This window comes from Stenella coeruleoalba (genome assembly GCF_951394435.1).
Source record: "Stenella coeruleoalba genome assembly, chromosome: 9".
Lineage (NCBI taxonomy): Eukaryota > Metazoa > Chordata > Mammalia > Artiodactyla > Delphinidae > Stenella > Stenella coeruleoalba.
Genome location: NC_137155.1, coordinates 50042097 through 50059464, shown reverse-complemented (window position 1 = coordinate 50059464; position 17368 = coordinate 50042097). Strand labels below are relative to the sequence as shown.

Sequence of the window (17368 nt, the reverse complement as noted above, 5' to 3'; positions counted from 1 at the left end):
TTACAAAACAAAAATAGGAAATTTGAATGATAGTATAGGTACATTCTTTAAAGATGGGTTTTTTAAAATGGTAACTTCAAGTCACCTCATAATATTTGTCCTTATACATATCATAAACAACATCGCTTAAAACTAGTCCATTAACAAGGCTAATATAATGAGATCTTTTTTTTAACTTTATGAGATAGCTAGACTGACATCACTTCAGTAGGGATAGATGTTTTTGTAAGCAGCCTGAGAGAAAATTATGTTGCATACCACATCAGTCAGTATATTGACTTAAACTCATTAAAAATGTCAGCCAGTCTTTGTAAGTAACTTCTTGTGGTTAAAGTAACATCTGTTGTTTGTGGCAGTCAGTTATGAAAACAAGGTGAAATAAGACATTGATAAGGATGACAGAATATATTTCAGTTTCATCTTCTTTAGAAACAAGTAAGGCTTAAACATGCCTATGATGGTAATGCCTACAAACGTTGGAGCATCCCTAAATATAAAGACACTTGTCCTTCTAGAAGTAGATATATGGATAAGTCAAATCTAATGTATTTTGTTCCCTAGTTCAGATGGTTTTTTAAAAGTTGATTTGGAAGTAAAACTAATTCCCGCAAGATAATAGCTTTCAAATATGCTTACAGATTGTGATAATTCTGCCAATGCATTTTGAATATCGTATTTTTGAAGAAGTTAGCTGTACTAATACTTAATTTTGTTAAAAATTAAATATAGCACATTTAATTTTCACTGATGTTTTTTAGTTGCAAGAATTTGAAGCTGCCATTAAACAGAGAGATGGCATCATAACCCAACTCACTGCTAATTTACAACAAGCGAGAAGAGAAAAGGATGAGACAATGAGAGAATTTTTAGAGTTGACAGAACAGAGTCAAAAATTACAGATTCAATTCCAGCATGTAAGTATTACTAATAGAACAAAATTTATTAAATTTTTAGGAACGAATTTTAAAAATTTTTCTTATATTTTCCAGAACAAATAAATATTTAAAAGCCATTTGCTTATTATGTATTATTTTGAAAAAACTAGTAAATACTTGTTATGTTAACCAGGAATTTAATTCATACTCCTTGAGTGGTTTTGTGCTATTATTTTCTTTGTACTTCTTCCTCATCTGTATTTTAAAATCTTGTAAGTCCGATAAGGTGGATTTTTGCAGAAATTAACCTGTAGTTAACATCCAACCTTTGTCAACCCTGGTATGATTTCATTTTAGTTAGGTTCTGAAACGGTCACTAGACTGAATATATTCCACTTACCTTTAATTAGAGCCATAGGAATCTGATTGTATTAATTAAGGTTTCTGTTGACAAGTAACAGAAAATAATTTTAGATAAGGGAGGAATTTATCAGCTTAGGTAATGTAATCATACTCATCTGATCAGCTATGGCAGCATGTTTGCTGGGGTCTCAAGCCTGTGAATCCAGTACAGTTCCCAGAGAGCAACTATGAGCCGAGTAACACCCCCCAAAGAATGTCTCTTCCGTAGTGTACTCACTGAAGAATTTAATACTTTGGGGTTTCTTTCTATTTTCAAGTTACAGGCTAGTGAAACTCTGAGAAACAGCACTCATAGTAGCACAGCTGCAGATTTACTACAAGCCAAACAACAGATCCTCACTCATCAGCAACAGCTGGAAGAACAAGACCATCTGTTAGAAGATTATCACAAAAAGAAAGAAGACTTCAAAATGCAAATTAGTTTCTTGCAAGAGAAAATTAGAGCATATGAAACGGTATGTTTAAGGAAGTCAGCCAGTGTGCATCAGCTTTACAATTAATTTTAAAGTTTTTCATCCTAGTGTTTATCTTTTTGTTACACACATGAATCAGAAAGTTTCATAATTAAGAAAAGTTCTTTAAGCATGTAAAATAATTTATTTCAAAAGCAGTTGGGAGTCTTCCAGTAATAGGTTTTAAGATTATACTCATTGGGACTTCCCTGGTGGTCCAGCGGGTAAGAATCTACGCTCCCAATGCAGGCGGCCCACGTTTGATCTAGGTCCCACATGCATGCCGCAACTGAGAGCCCACATGCCGCAGCTAAACATGCCGCAGCTAAACATGCCGCAACGAAGATCTCGAGTGCCGCAACTAAGACTTGGCGCAGCCTAAATAAATAAATAAATATTTGGGGTGGGGGAAGGATAATACTCATTACTGAGTTCTTTGAAAGTGATCGGCCTATGTTAAATTGAGTTCTCCGGAGAATCTACATTTATAACCAGAACTTCTATCGTTTTTTTCTTTTACATCTAGAGATGTTTCTACTCATTTTAGCCATGGTTATGAAATTCTGAAAATATTTTCATGGCAAAATGAAGTTTCATGGATTTTAAAAATACAGATTCTCTTTATTCATGATAGTTATGTGTTATAAAGTTGCCTGGAACACTTATTCAGTGCTCCCAGGGGATATATATACACATACATACATGCACACACACATACATATCATATAGATTTTTTTTTGCTCTTTCCACTATATTTTATTTTTTAATTTTATTGAAGTATATTTCATTTACAGTGTTGTGCATATCATATAGATTATAATATTAAATCCTAAGAAAACATCCTGGTAGATTATATTTTGTTTAGTTTTCAAAAGAGAAATGAGGGTTAGAAGTGTTAATTGACTTGCCTAAGGGTGCCTTCCCCCCAAGTAGTTGCCAGAATCGGGATTCCAACCCTATTGGACTGACCCAGAGCCAGAATTTCTTGCAGTATGCTCTGCTACCCCCTACCATCTCCATTCTCATGGTCTCCATCCTTGTCCTCTCCATATGAGAGCTTAAACAAAAAAGCAGTGTGCTCACCTTGCTTGATGCCAGTTGGAATCATGCGTGCCATGAAACTCAATTTTTTTAATTATTTATTTTTGGCTGCTTTGGGTCTTTGTTGCTGTGCATGGGCTTTCTCTAGTTGTGGCGAGCAGGGGCTACTCTTTGTTGTGGTGTGTGGCTTCTCATTGCGGTGGCTTCTCTTGATGTGGAGCATGGGCTCTAGGCACGTGGGCTCAGTAGTTGTGGCTCGCAGGCTCTAGAGCGCAGGCTCAGTAGTTATGGCGCACAGGCTTAGTTCTGCGGCACATGGGATCTTCCGGACCAGGGCTTGAAGCTGTGTCCCCTGCGTTGGCAGACGGATTCTTAACCACTGCACCACCAGGAAAGTCCCAGCAACTCAAATTTTTTACCACTCTGTGCACTTTTGCAAATGACTGTGAGTATTGATCTCAGGGTTATATATAAATTTAAGCAAGTAAGCAAATTCACAGATATGAAATCTTTGAATAATGAGTGCAGACTATACATACAATACAGTATTTTCTATAAACTTAGGAGGTTCTTCTGCAAGATGTTGAGAAATTGTCAAAACAAGACTATTGTTTGGATAATAATAAAAGTATTAGGTAGCATTTATTTTTGTTTACTTGCTACCAGGCAATATTCAAAGCATCATACACATACTAACTCATTGAATCATCACACCAACCTTATGAGGTAGAGATACCATTGTCACCCCCATTTTACAGATGAGGACATCAGAGGAAAGCAAGATGAAGTAAATTGCCCAGATATACAGGTAATAAATTGGTAGAACCAGATTTCAAATCTAGGTAGTATGATTCCAGAGACTGTCTCTAAGGAAAATAGGAAATGTACAATATTAAGATATTGAAATTATGAAATGGACATGCTTTACAACCAAGGTAATTTAAAAATCATTTTGTAGATGTTTACAGAACACTTGTTTTGCATCATGCTCTTGGAAGAGATAATGATGTTTAAATGTGCTTTTTTCTTCACTGGAACTCATGGTTTAGTAGGCATGTATGCAAGACACCACAAAACAAGGCTAAGTATGGTTAAAAAGTGTTTTGAAAATTCTTAGTAAGTCTGGCTTCATAAGGGAAGTGATTCAGGGTAGGCTTTAGCTGGAAGGTGATATTTGAGGTAAGTCTGTATATTGGAACAATCCCCTTTTAATTGTACTTTGTTTTCTCCCTAATTGGTGTAATATATGGCACATAGCAGCTACTCAATACTAATTTGGTAAATAAGTGAATAAATTATGAATCTGAAATGATGAGATGGGGAGGACATTTTAGAGAGGGTGGAGTATGCATAAAGACCCAGACTGAAACATGTTAGAAGTGTATATAGACATCAAAAAGTAGTTTAATAAGAAAACAATAGTCTTTGGAAATGAGTCTTTCCAGGAGGTAAGAGTAGAAAGTCAGTCTAGGCCTAGGTTAGAAGAGCCTGGGCAGTCGGGTTTTATCGTACTTATTATATTGTATTCAGTAGGCAGTATAATTTGAGATTATTTAAAATTCAAGTAATTCATTTTTGTAGGGGGAATAACCTTTGTTTATTTGAATGTTAACAAGAATACTTTTGTTATCGGTCCCTTTTTCATTACATACATATTTTTTCCTTTTTTTCTCTTTGAATGAATCCCTGGGTAGTAGTTCCATTAAAGCAACTGAAGGACTAGGGCATTAGGATGATAGTTGGAACTGTCTTGGTTTCTGAGGCAACTGCATTAACTGTTCCAGGTTCATTCTTACTGTCCTAATCCTCTGAACTTCCCATGGCACAGTCATCACAGGCAGGAACTATATTATTCCTTACTCTCTCAGGTCTGTTTCCAAAAAATAGAGGGATTGTATCCTTAACCACAGAGCTATCTTTTTTTTGCAACACCATATAAGTGGTTTAAAACCATGTACTGTGGAATAAATGGTAGTAAGAAAAGTGAACCATGAATTTGTACTATTTAATAATTGAATGAAGAATTGTTGTTTGCAGTAATATCAAGTGTTGGACAGTTTTGAATTGATACTTTTTATTTTATGAGGGTTCCCCCCATGAAAAACCAGGATATATAAATAAATATTAAAGATTTTATAACAACATTAACAAGACTAATTACTTAACAGTTTAACTGAAGTTGACTGCCATGAACTGATTTTACTTTCTTAGAGACTCCAAATGCCTTACAGATTTTTTTCTAGTATATAAATATATTATGTGTGTATGTCGCACAATGAGAATTAATACCTTAATATATTTATTTTAGATTCAAACATATTCTGTGAGATAGAGAAAATAATATCTTTATTTTACAGGTGAAAACACCAAGATTTAAAGAGATTAAACTGATTTAAATGTCATATTTTAGTCCAGAAATTAAAGTCTGAAGGCTTAGTACTTGCTAGTAACATATGGTGACATTGATGGGATATGTGATACCAAGACGAAAACTGATAGGATTTTGCTCAAGTGAGCATGAGATCAAGGGATGTTAGAGGAATCAAATGTTCAGTGGCATTAGGCTGTGATAACCTCATATATCCATCTCACAGTAGGAATGGTCATGCCTTTGGACTGAAATTCTTAATTCTGTTTACAATTGACCCCTACCTTGCTTTCTACATTTGGTATGGTTTTCCCAGAGGGATTAGAATTCTCAAAGTCTCATGGTACCTTGATTCTCTTTTCTGAACTGTACTTAAATGGGGACTGCCAATATTTCTCTCTGAGGCTTTCTTTTTTCCTAGGCCCTGTCATTCTTTTTTTTAGGTATGTTAATACATTCATTTGAGGTGCCTTTAAGTCCTCTTGGCCTTGGACTTTTGTCTCCTGAAGGTGATTTTAATTACTTTACATATATTCTGTTCTGTTCTGTGGATTTTACTTTTTTTTTGGTCCTTGTGACTACAGCCCTTAACTACTCAGGCAACTAAGTAACGGAGACAAAACTTGGTCTCCAGGGCTTCTACTCGACTCCCTTATGCTCTAACACTTCTGTGAATGATTACGGACATAGGGACATACCTCAGCATATGTTCTGGGTTTTGATTTATCCACAGTTCCAAAATAAGAGTCCCAAATCAGAAGTGGGGGGAAAAATCTGTCTTGCTTTCAAATTTCTATTCACACCAAAAATCTAGAATCAAATTGATATGCCATAAATGTATAATTGTCTTGCATATCACTTGCGATTCAACCACTTAAGCATGGCATATCCCTGAACTTTTAATTCATTTACCCCAGGAGTGAAGTTAAGGCTGACTTACAGGAACCTGTGTTTGTTGTTTTACTCTTTTCATAACACTTGCCCACCAAACCTTCAGGTCACTAAAATACTATATGGGAGGAACTCTGATATATTTTTAGGACTATCTTCTGGAAATGTAAAGAGTATGTAGTGCTCTAGCTATTGCAAATACTAAATACATAGAATGTTAATCAGTTAATAAGAAAGAAGAACGTATAATGGTTTAGACACATTTTAATCCCACTGAATTTTTAAACTAAAAAATTCAGTCATAGCAATGTAAGAAAAATTTCTTCCCACCAAGAAGGCCAACACTGCTCATAGATAGTATTGACTACACAAGTCCTGTGTCTCACTGACGTAAGAAAAATTAAGGGGCAGGCTCAGCAGCTACTTTTTGTAGGATAATGTAAAAAGCAGTCTTCTGTCAGTCGTTTGGTAATGGGGTTAAGGGGTATAAGTAACCAGGAACTAAAAATGCCATTTTTATATTTTCATTTTTTCTTTATAAAGGAACAGGATAAAAAAGTAGAAAGCTCAAATAAAGAAATACAGGAAAAGGAAGCAGTCATTGAAGAATTAAATACAAAAATAATAGAAGAAGAAAAAAAAACTCTTGAGCTAAAGGATAAAGTCACAACTGCTGATAAATTACTGGAAGAATTACAAGAACAGGTTGTACAAAAGAACCAAGAGATAAAAAATATGAAATTAGAGCTGACTAATTCCAAGCAAAAGGAAAGACAGTGTTCTGAGGAAATAAAACAATTAATGGGGACAGTTGAAGAACTTCAGAAGAAAAATCATAAAGATAGTCAATTTGAAACTGATATTCTACAAAGAATGGAACAAGAAACACAAAGAAAGTTAGAACAACTCCGGGCAGAGCTGGATGAGATGTATGGGCAGCAGATAGTACAGATGAAACAAGAATTAATAAAACAACACATGTCACAGATAGATGAACTTAAAACACAACATAAGGGAGAAATGGAGAATGCTTTAAGATCGTGTCCAAATATTACAGTTAATGAAGATCAAATAAAGTTAATGAATATGGCAATAAATGAACTGAATATAAAATTGCAAGATAATAACTCTCAAAAGGAAAAACTCAAGGAAGAACTAGGAGTAATTTCAGGAGAAAAGTCTGTTCTACAGAGACAGCTTGAAGACCTTTTTGAAGAATTGAGCTTTTCAAGGGACCAAATTCAGAGGGCTAGACAGACTATAGCTGAACAAGAAAGTAAACTCAATGAAGCACACAAGTCCCTTAGTACAGTGAAAGATTTGAAAGCGGAGATTATTTCTGCATCTGAATCCAGGAAGGAACTAGAATTAAAACATGAAGCAGAAGTTACACATTATAAGATAAAGCTTGAAATGTTAGAAAGAGAAAAAAATGCTGTATTAGACAGAATGGCTGAATCACAAGAAGCTGAGTTAGAGAGGCTGAGGACACAGCTCCTGTTTAGTCATGAAGAAGAACTTTCCAAACTGAAGGAAGATTTGGAAACTGAACATCAAATAAATATTGAAAAGCTTAAAGATAACTTAGGCATTCACTATAAACAGCAGATAGATGGCTTACAGAATGAAATGAGTCAAAAGATAGAAACCATGCAGTTTGAAAAAGACAATTTGATAACTAAGCAGAACCAGTTAATTTTGGAAATTTCAAAGCTGAAAGATTTACAGCAATCCCTTGTGAATTCAAAATCAGAAGAAATGACCCTTCATATCAATGAACTTCAAAAAGAAATTGAAATACTCAGACAAGAAGAAAAGGAAAAGGGTACACTTGAACAAGAAGTTCAAGAATTACAACTTAAAACTGAATTATTGGAGAAACAAATGAAGGAAAAAGAGGATGACCTTCAAGAAAAACTTGCACAACTTGAAGCAGAGAATAGCATTCTTAAAGATGAAAAGAAGGCCCTTGAAGACATGTGGCAAATATATACTCCTGTTAACCAAGAAGAAAGATTAATTTTCATAGACTCCATTAAGTACAGATCCAAAGACTGTAGCTGGCAAAAAGAAATAGAAATACTTACAGAGGAAAATGAGAACCTCAAAAAACAATGTATTCAGCTAACTGAAGAGATTGAAAAGCAAAGGAACACTTTTTCATTTGCTGAAAAAAATTTTGAAGTTAATTATCAAGAGTTACAGGAGGATTATGCTTGCCTTCTCAAGGTAAAAACCGATTTAGAAGACAGTAAAAATAAACAAGAAGTTGAATATAAAAGTAAGCTTAAAGCACTTAGTGAAGAGCTTCATCATTTGCAAAGAATAAACCCAACTATAGTGAAAATAAAAAGTTCAGTCTTTGATGATGACAAAACTTTTACAGCAGAACCATTGGAAATTGGTGAGGTTGTTGAGAAAGATACAACAGAACTTATGGAAAAGCTTGAGGTAACCAAGCGAGAAAAATTAGAACTGTCAGAGAGACTGTCTGATCTTTCTGAACAATTAAAACAGAAACATAGCGAGATTAGTTTTCTAAGGGAAGCAGTTAAATCTTTAAAGCAAGAAAAAGAGCAAGTTTTATTGAGATGTAGAGAGCTAGAAATCATAATTAACCATAATATGACAGAAGATGTAAATGTATGTGCTGTCCATTTAAGCTCTTTAAAAGATGGAGTTTTGACAAGCAGGGATTCTGGAGGGTGTGTTCCTAAAATAAGTAAAGACTTTGGTGAAGAATCAAAAATAATGGAGTTAAATGAAATTCCTATTGAAAATATGACTCTTGGAAAAGAAAACAAGCAAGAATGGTTTTTTGATCACTTGCCGTCAGTGACAAATGAATCATCACTTGGAACAACTGAACCAGGTGAAAATGATAAACTTCAGCAGGAGCTCAGTGTACTTAAATCAGAACAGGTATGTTTACTTACATGTATATGCTACAGCGTACATTTCATACTAAAAGTTTTCATTGTCATAAAACATAAATTAACCTTACAAGAGAATGAAAGTAAACCCTGTAATGTAATTCTCACTTAAGCCTATCATTTATCATTTCTTTTATCTTTTTAATTCTTAAACATTGTTGCCTTAAACGTTGTTGCTGCTCTTTTAGTTAATCTTTTAGTTAATCTGCTCAGGAAATAGAACATAGAACACATTTTCTTTGAAAAGGCAAGAGTTTAAATCACAAGAGTCTGAGCTTTAGAAAAGTTATTTTGTAATATTTTGTTGCAATCCCAAAGATTGGTTTCAGTCTCATTTTGTATTGGTGTTTTCAAGGTTCCACAACTGAAAATTAACTCTCAGACTTTTTAGTGCTCTGTATAGTTGTTCAGTAGTTATGAAACTATATTTCCCTGAGAAAAAAATCTTGGTTTAAATCCTAGCATTTTCTCAGAGTCTTGTTTTACCTGAAGTGGGGGGGGGAATGTATTAATTCTAAATACAGTTAAACAGTGCATATAATGAGTAATACTAGGTCACTCCTGATGATTTATATTTGCTGGATACTGAAAATAGAAATGACATGAAAATTCCACTGGACATCTTGTATAATGGTGCTAACTAGAGCTTTATGTGTTTCTTCATTTCTATAACAAGTATTTATTGAGTCTCTTGCCAGGTAGGAATAGTGGTGAACAAGAGAAAGAAGGTTCCTGCTCTCAAAGAGCATATATTCTAGTTAGGGAGGCAGGCAATAAATGAGGAAACAAGTAGAATAGTTAAGAAAAGTGATGTTTTATAAGGAAAATAAAACAGATAATGTGATAGAGAATGGTGGGTAGTGGTGGTGGCAGCATTAAATAGGGTGGTCAGGAAAGGTGTCTAGGAGGAATTAACATCTGAGCTGCCATCTGAATGGCAGCGAGGAGTCTACCACATGGAAGTTAGAGCAATTGCAATGACAGAGATGAGTTTGAGGAACAGAATAAAGACGTATTTAGTTGAGTTTGAGGGAAGGAGAGTGGAAGAAAAAGAGTTTGAAGAAGCAAAAGACCAGATCTTGTAGAGCCTTACAGACTGCCTAAGAAGTTGAGATTTTATTCTGTATACAGTAGGAAGCCACTGGAAAGTTTTTTCTTTTTACTTCTAATAAATGTACTCACATTTGTGATCTTATATCAGATATTAGGATATTTTACATTTTAATAACCTAAATAGAGTTAAGATGTTCTAACTGCATAACTATTAATGCTTTGTTAAGTAAGTTAATTGGTTAAGTTAAGTAAGTTAATTGGTTAAGTTAATTGGTTTTAATGTAATCACTTCTAAAAATGCCAGAGATCATTTAAATTTTTTTAAAAAACATTACTGGGGGAGGACCTAAATTTGAAGCCATCAAAATGGTCAAATCTTCTCAGTAAGAATTTTATTTTTTCTAACTAAAGACATTTTCAGTGACATTCAGATACCATCTCCTTGACATTAACTTCCATAAAGTAAACAGAGGCAAACCCATAAGCTGTCCCTGCCCCACTCATCACTACCAAGACAAACCCCCTTAGTGATGGGGAGAGGAGTGAGGTGTGTGTCTGTGGAAGGAAGCTCACGGAAGAAATTGAGCAACAACTTACATAATAACACCTCAGAGCAATCTAAATATGCTTAGAAATAATGCTGAAGCCACAAAAATACTTCTACTCTTGGGACTAAACTAATTGGCTCATAAACATGAAAAGATACTTCAACATTATCAATTGATATAACAATAAAATAGCATTTTATACCTGTCAGACTGGCAAAATAAGTTTCACAATAAAAAGTGTGATGAGAATGTGGGGAGATGAGTATTCACCTACACTGTTAAATATCAGTGTAAATTGGTATAATTATAAAAATGTGTTAAAATCTAATGCAGTTAATATACATAGTCTGTGATGCAGCATTTACATTTCTAGGTGGCACTCAGTGTAGTCCCTGACCAGCAGCATCAGCATCACTTGAAAACAGGTTAAAATTCAAATTCTGGGGCCCACACCAGACCTCCTGAGCTAGACGCTCTGGGAGAGGGGCCCAGCAATCTGTTTTAATAAGCACTCCAGGTGATTTTGATGTGTGCTAAAGTTTGAGAGCCACTACATTAGAGAAACACTAGCATATTTATACAGGGCATATGTATATGAATTTATTGCAGCATTTTTTGAAACATCAAAAAATTTAGAAATAATCCAGTTGATCTCCAAAAAGGAAATGGACAAATTGTGCTATATTCATATATATAATACCACAGTTAAATTCATCTGTATCTCCATGGATAGATCTTAGAAGTATATTGAATGAGAAGAGTAATTTGCAAAATAAATACCATTTTGCACCATTTATGTAAATTCTTAAAAACAAAATATAATGCATTGTTTATAGATGGATTGAGAAGTGAGAGTATAAGAAATGAACTGTACTTGCAGCAAATTTATGATCAAATTTATGATAATGATGGCCTCTGGAGAAGGAGGAATGAGAACATAGTAGATTAAATTTTATCTATGTTTTCTTTCTAAACCAAAAAAACATGTAGGGAGGAGAGAAATGAAAAAAAAAGATAAAATAATTGTATTTGTTAATTTGGGATGTGTGTACATAGTGTTTATTACATTATTATTTGCATTTTTCTATACTTGTTTTAAAATGTTATTTTTGAACAAAAATGAAAGATCAGACCATCCTAGCTATACCAAATATCAAAATTTACTGTGAAGTTGAAGTAATGAAAATATTGTGCTATTTTCCTTGAAAAAAGATAGGTAGGTCAGTGCAACAGAATAAGTGAGAAAAAATTTAAATTAGATGTCACTTCTCTTACATGAAATTTTAAACTATAATTTCATGTATTTCCTCCCTTGTAATCAGTATATGCAAAAAAAAGTTAAATTACTTGATTTGTCATTTAAAAATATTCTAACCTACACATTAATTTACTTTAAGAATGATTTAAGGCTACAGATGGAAGCTCAACGTATTTGCCTCTCTCTGGTTTATTCAACTCATGTGGATCAGGTTCGTGAATATATGAAAAAGGAAAAAGATAAAGCTCTTTGCAGTCTTAAGCAGGAGCTTATTTCTGCTCAAGAGGATAAGATCAAGGAACTTCAGAAAATACACCAGCTAGAGCTACAGAATATAAAAACACAAGAAACAGGTAAATGATTTCTAACAAAATTATAAGTATTATGAAACAAATAAGTATCACTTAGAGCCCACCACTCCATGATTCTGTTCTTGACTTAGACCCCATAGAGGAACATGACTGGGTATTCCAGTCCTGGACTCATTTGTTCATATAATCATAGGATACTCGTTTACGTGCTTGAGAAATCTAAAAATCACTGAGTTATTTTCCCCAAGATGTCAGCAATCCTGTGGGAAAGCAATATAAAATAAACTCTTAGAAAACAATAGGAAAATTTCTATACTAGAAGAATGAACAGAAAGAATGGAAGGAGAGAGGAGAAAAGTCTAGTACTTCCTGGAAGAGTGAGGCAGTAGGCAGGAGTAGGGAGGTTGGAATTTTAGCAAAAGCTCTTGAGTTTTAAATGTAGAGATATGAGAGACTGCATCCATTTTGCAGAGTTGAGAATTCAACGTGTGTGAAAAAGTACTGAGGGATAAAGATGGAAAGATTGGCAGGAGCTTGGTAAGAAAAGACTTCATATACCCTAAGTGAAGCATTTTTAATCTTTATGCCAACGGTGATAAGACCTAATGCAGGATTTTCAATAGTGGGAGTAACATCGTAAGATTTTTAAGATGACAGCATTGAGGCAAATTGGGGGAGTTGATAAGTGATGGGAAGACCAGTTAAGCAACTTTGGCAGTAATTCTGTTAACATTAAGATGTTGAACTAAAATATCATTGGGAATTGGAGAAGGAAGGAAAGTTTAAGAGTTAAAGAGGTAGGCTGGATATCAGCTCAGTGCTTTGTGACCGCCTGGAGGGGTGGGATAGGGAGGGTGGGAGGGAGGGAGAAGCAAGAGAGAAGAGATATGGGAACATATGTATATGTATAACTGATTCACTTTGTTCTAAAGCAGAAACTAATACACCATTGTAAAGCAATTGTACCCCAATAAAGATGTTTAAAAAAAAAAAAAGAGGTAGGCTGTAGTCTGCAGTTAATATTAAATGTAAAAGGGGAAGGAGTTGAGAATGATCCCTAAGTTTCTAGCTTGAGTAGTTGGAATGAGGGTGACTCCAGTCATGAGGAGGATAAGGACCAGATTTGTGGAAAAAATAGTAAATTAAGCTTGGAACATTGAGTTAAAAATACCTGTTGACTTTGAAAAAGAGATATCTAAGGGGCAGGACAAGAATAATGACGCAGATGTAGAGAATGGACTTGAGGACATGGGGAGGGGTAAGGGTAAGCTGGGATGAAGTGAGAGAGTGGCATGGACACATATACACTACCAAATGTAAAATATGTAGCTAGTGGGAAGCAGCCGCATGGCACAGGGCGATCATCTCGGTGCTTTGTGACCACCTAGAGGGCTGGGAGGGAGACGCAAGAGGGAGGAGATATGGGGATATATGTATACGTATAGCTGATTCACTTTGTTGTACAGCAGAAACTAACACAACGTTGTAAAGCAATTATACTCCAATAAAGATGTTTTTTTAAAAAAACCCACAAATAAATAAATTAATTAATTAAAAAAAGAGAGATCTCTATTAGGCAGTTGAAAATAGAAAGCTGAAACCTAAGAGGGAGGATTAGGCACAAGATAAAGATTTGTAAATCAAAAGATCATTTGAGGCCAAGGACAAGAATGAGATGCCCTGGGAGACTGTAGAGTGAGCCAAAGACTAAGCTGGTACTGTGTAAGGAGCAATATTTAAGGAACCGTAAGTGGAAGACTAGTTGCAGTTAACTTTTATCTTTAATACTTACTTAATTAAATTAAACTTCCTCTGTTCAAGGTATCTTTAGGCCCCCACTCTGGACAGATCTGCCTTTGGGAGTGAGGTGGCTCATAACGTTTGGAATTGTTTTGTTGAACAGAGTAGAATTTAAAGTGTGGCTTAAATAAGAATACTGTACTTTTTCACTTCAGCAGTTCTTTGTCAGTTGAATAAGATTTTAAGCATATATTGTTTGTATTGGTATCCTCTTCAGATAGAATCTGTAGTGTTTCAGACTACAAGTTAATTAATGAGTCCGTTAATGGGCGATGAAGCCAGTCCAGTGATAAAGTAGAACAGAACACATTGGCGTGCATAGCATGTAGAAAGAGTAAATGTTGATTTGTGAAATTTTTGTTTCAGTTTTATATGGATGTATATATGTAATAGGTTATGCTGTATGATGTATTTCTAGTATTGGGTTGTAGTAAACAAAAATTGTAAGTCACTTCTTTGTACCATTTTGTGGGATATAAATTGAAAATCCTGCAGATTATCTTAGCTGGTTAACACTGAGCAGCACAAAATAACATTGAAAGAAATAAAGAATTTAAAACTAATCTTATTGCCACAAAGCTTCCAGTTGACATAGATTTAATATGAAAATAGTTTCTAAGTATGTAAACTGAACATTTTAATGCAATATCTATTCTATTAGGTGATGAAGTGAAGCCTTTACAAATGCTCATTGGAAAACTTCACAGGGCAGTGTCTGAAGAATGTTCTCATTTTACACAGGTAAGGTATTAGTTAAAAAGTACTTTTACCATAATTCAAAAAGATACATGAACCACAGTGTTCATTGCAGCACTATTTACAATATCCAGGACATGGAAGCAACCTAAGTGTCCATCGACAGATGAATGGATAAAGAAGATGTGGCACATATATACAATGGAATATTACTCAGCCATAAAAAGAAACAAAATTGAGTTATTTGTAATGAGGTGGATGGACTTAGAGTGTCATACAGAGTGAAGTAAGTCAGAAAGAGAAAAACAAATACCGTATGCTAATGCACATATATGGAATCTAAAAAAACATTACTGATGAACTTAGTGGCAGGGTAGGAATAAAGACGCAGATGTAGAGAACGGACTTGAGGACACAGGGAAGGGGAAGCTGGGACTCAGTGAGAGAGTAGCACTGACATATATACACTACAAATGTAAAATGGATGGGCTGGTGGGAAGCTGCTGCATAGCACAGGGAGATCAGCTCGGTGCTTTGTGATGACCTAGAGGGGTGGGATAGGGAGGGTGGGAGGGAGGCTCAAGAGGGAGGGGATATGGGGATACATGTATATGTTATAGCTGATTCGCTTTGTTGTACAACAGAAACTAACACAACAGTGTGAAGCAATTATACTCCAATAAAGATATATATTTTTTTAAAGTACTTTCAGACAAGAAACGCTAAATTTTAAGTTACTACAAATTTGATAGGCAGAATCATCTGAGTTAGTTTTCCATACTGTCTTACCTCGGAACTGTATTTAGAAAATATTGCTGAGTTTTTAAGTTTAAAATGAGCATTTAAATGTTTTCCTGGGGCTTCCCTGGTGGCGCAGTGGTTGAGCGTCCGCCTGCCGATGCAGGGGACACGGGTTTGACCCCTGGTCCGGGAAGATCCCGCATGCAGCGGAGCGGCTAGGCCCGTGAGCAATGGCTGCTGAGCCTGCATGTCCGGAGCCTGTGCTCCGCAACAGGAGAGGCCACAACAGTGAGAGGCCCGCGTACCGCAAAAAAAAAAAAAAGAAAAAAAATGTTTTCCTGATAATCAGTTCGAAACAAAAGAAATCTAGGTAAATTATCTCAGCAGTAGAATACACAAAAGTTATGCCTAATTTAAAAAAACAGACCAATAGAGCCTTAAGCAGGTCTATCTCCTACCCGTGCCCACTTTGGTGGTTGAGTGATTTGATGACTTACCTGGGGATCTTGCACAAGACTAGTAAGATAAGATTTCACACTGTAGATTGCCAAATCTAAAAACTAATTATGCCAAGTATAATTATATTTGTGAAGATATATTTGTGAAGAAGAAATAGGAGCGCTTCTACACTGCTGGTGGGAGTGTACTACCTTGAGAAGCAGATTGGCAAGGTATATTGTTGAAGATATGTACATCACACAGCCCAGGCATTTACTTCTACTTAGGCTCACATTTGTGCACAACCAGATATGTACATTGTAAGAATGTCTATGTTAAGTCGAAAATTAGAAACAACTCAGATTTTTATCTACAGGCAAATGAATAAACAAATTGTGTTATATCTGTACAGTGAAACACCATATTGCAGTGTTTGCTAGGTGTACTAATATCAGCAAATCTCAAAAGAAAAAGTATAAAAGCATGCATGTTAGAGTAATCACCTCTGGGCAGAGAGACAGGTGAATGAAATAGGTAAGCAGTACTTAATTCAGAAATCTTCAAATCTGTATGTAATGTTCTATTTCTTTTTAAAAATATGGATATAATATGACAAAATGTTAGTATTTGTTACAGCTAGGTAATAGATGAACTATTTTTTCTGCATATTTGAAATAGTTCAAAATTTAAAATACATGCCTAGGCTTGTCACAGATCTCCATCCTAGCCTGTGTATTTGTGAATCGAAGAGGGAGGAGGATGGTATTAGTTGGGAAGGTAAAGCTCCCTTACTGATTCTTATTACCTACAGAATAGTTCAAAAACAGTATTCAAAAAAGCAAAAGAAAGTCAGAAATAACCACATTCATTCAGCCTCCACCTCTGCCGAAGGGTTCAGACATTGATTGTCCTTTCATATCCATTGTTGATAGTCTGTAAATATGGAAAGAGGGCCCAAGTCACAGTAGTTTATTTATAAGCTGACTTTATATTTTCTTTTCTTCTATTAATGGTTTTACTTGACCCCCTAATCTGAAGTTGAAATATGAATCAGCTTGTAATGGAGAGGTCCCCTGGAGTTCATCGTGAAACCTGGTTTTGTCACTAATCATTGATGTTACTATGGACTAGTTACTTCATCTTTCTGGGTCTGTTGCCTCACCTGTAAATTGGATGATCAGGTTTCTACCAACCTGAATCAATTTATCAATTTATGATAAAATTCTGCCTTAGGGACTGTTGAAAATTTAATCAAGTCAATTATTAATAGTATAGTTTAACTTTTAGGCAAATCTCAAGAAATAGCAACAATAAACAAATTGGTTAAGTCTAGGAGTTGTTGATTGTTATTTCCAGTTGCATGAGGGGCACAGGTGAAACTTATTTAGAGGGCTTATCAGATGATTATGTGGCGTATGTTATTTGTAAGTGATGATAAAATTATCTGTTGCTCAGGAGAAAAACCAGAATGATGTGTCAAATATTTTTTTTTCCATGTGTAAACCACAGAATAGTATTCTCTTATGTTAAAGTCTATGTA

The 17368-nt window shown here is 35.0% G+C and overlaps 1 protein-coding gene across 11 annotated transcripts in view; it reads left to right on the top strand.

Moving 5' to 3' along the window:
• Window positions 1–17368, top strand: part of AKAP9 (A-kinase anchoring protein 9) — a 146355-nt gene that overhangs the window by 36893 nt on the left and 92094 nt on the right. For 10 of the 11 annotated variants that reach the window (XR_013829963.1, XM_079932617.1, XM_079932616.1 and 7 more), the window contains exons 6-10: window positions 759–914; window positions 1556–1753; window positions 6594–8972; window positions 11982–12195; window positions 14615–14694. Coding sequence is in view for 10 of the 11 variants with exons in the window: in XM_079932617.1 (XP_079788743.1) it covers window positions 759–914; window positions 1556–1753; window positions 6594–8972; window positions 11982–12195; window positions 14615–14694 (3027 nt within the window). In the remaining variant the exon portion in view is untranslated. The remainder of the gene's footprint in view (window positions 1–758; window positions 915–1555; window positions 1754–6593; window positions 8973–11981; window positions 12196–14614; window positions 14695–17368) is intronic. The other variant, XM_079932613.1, reaches the window with a different exon arrangement.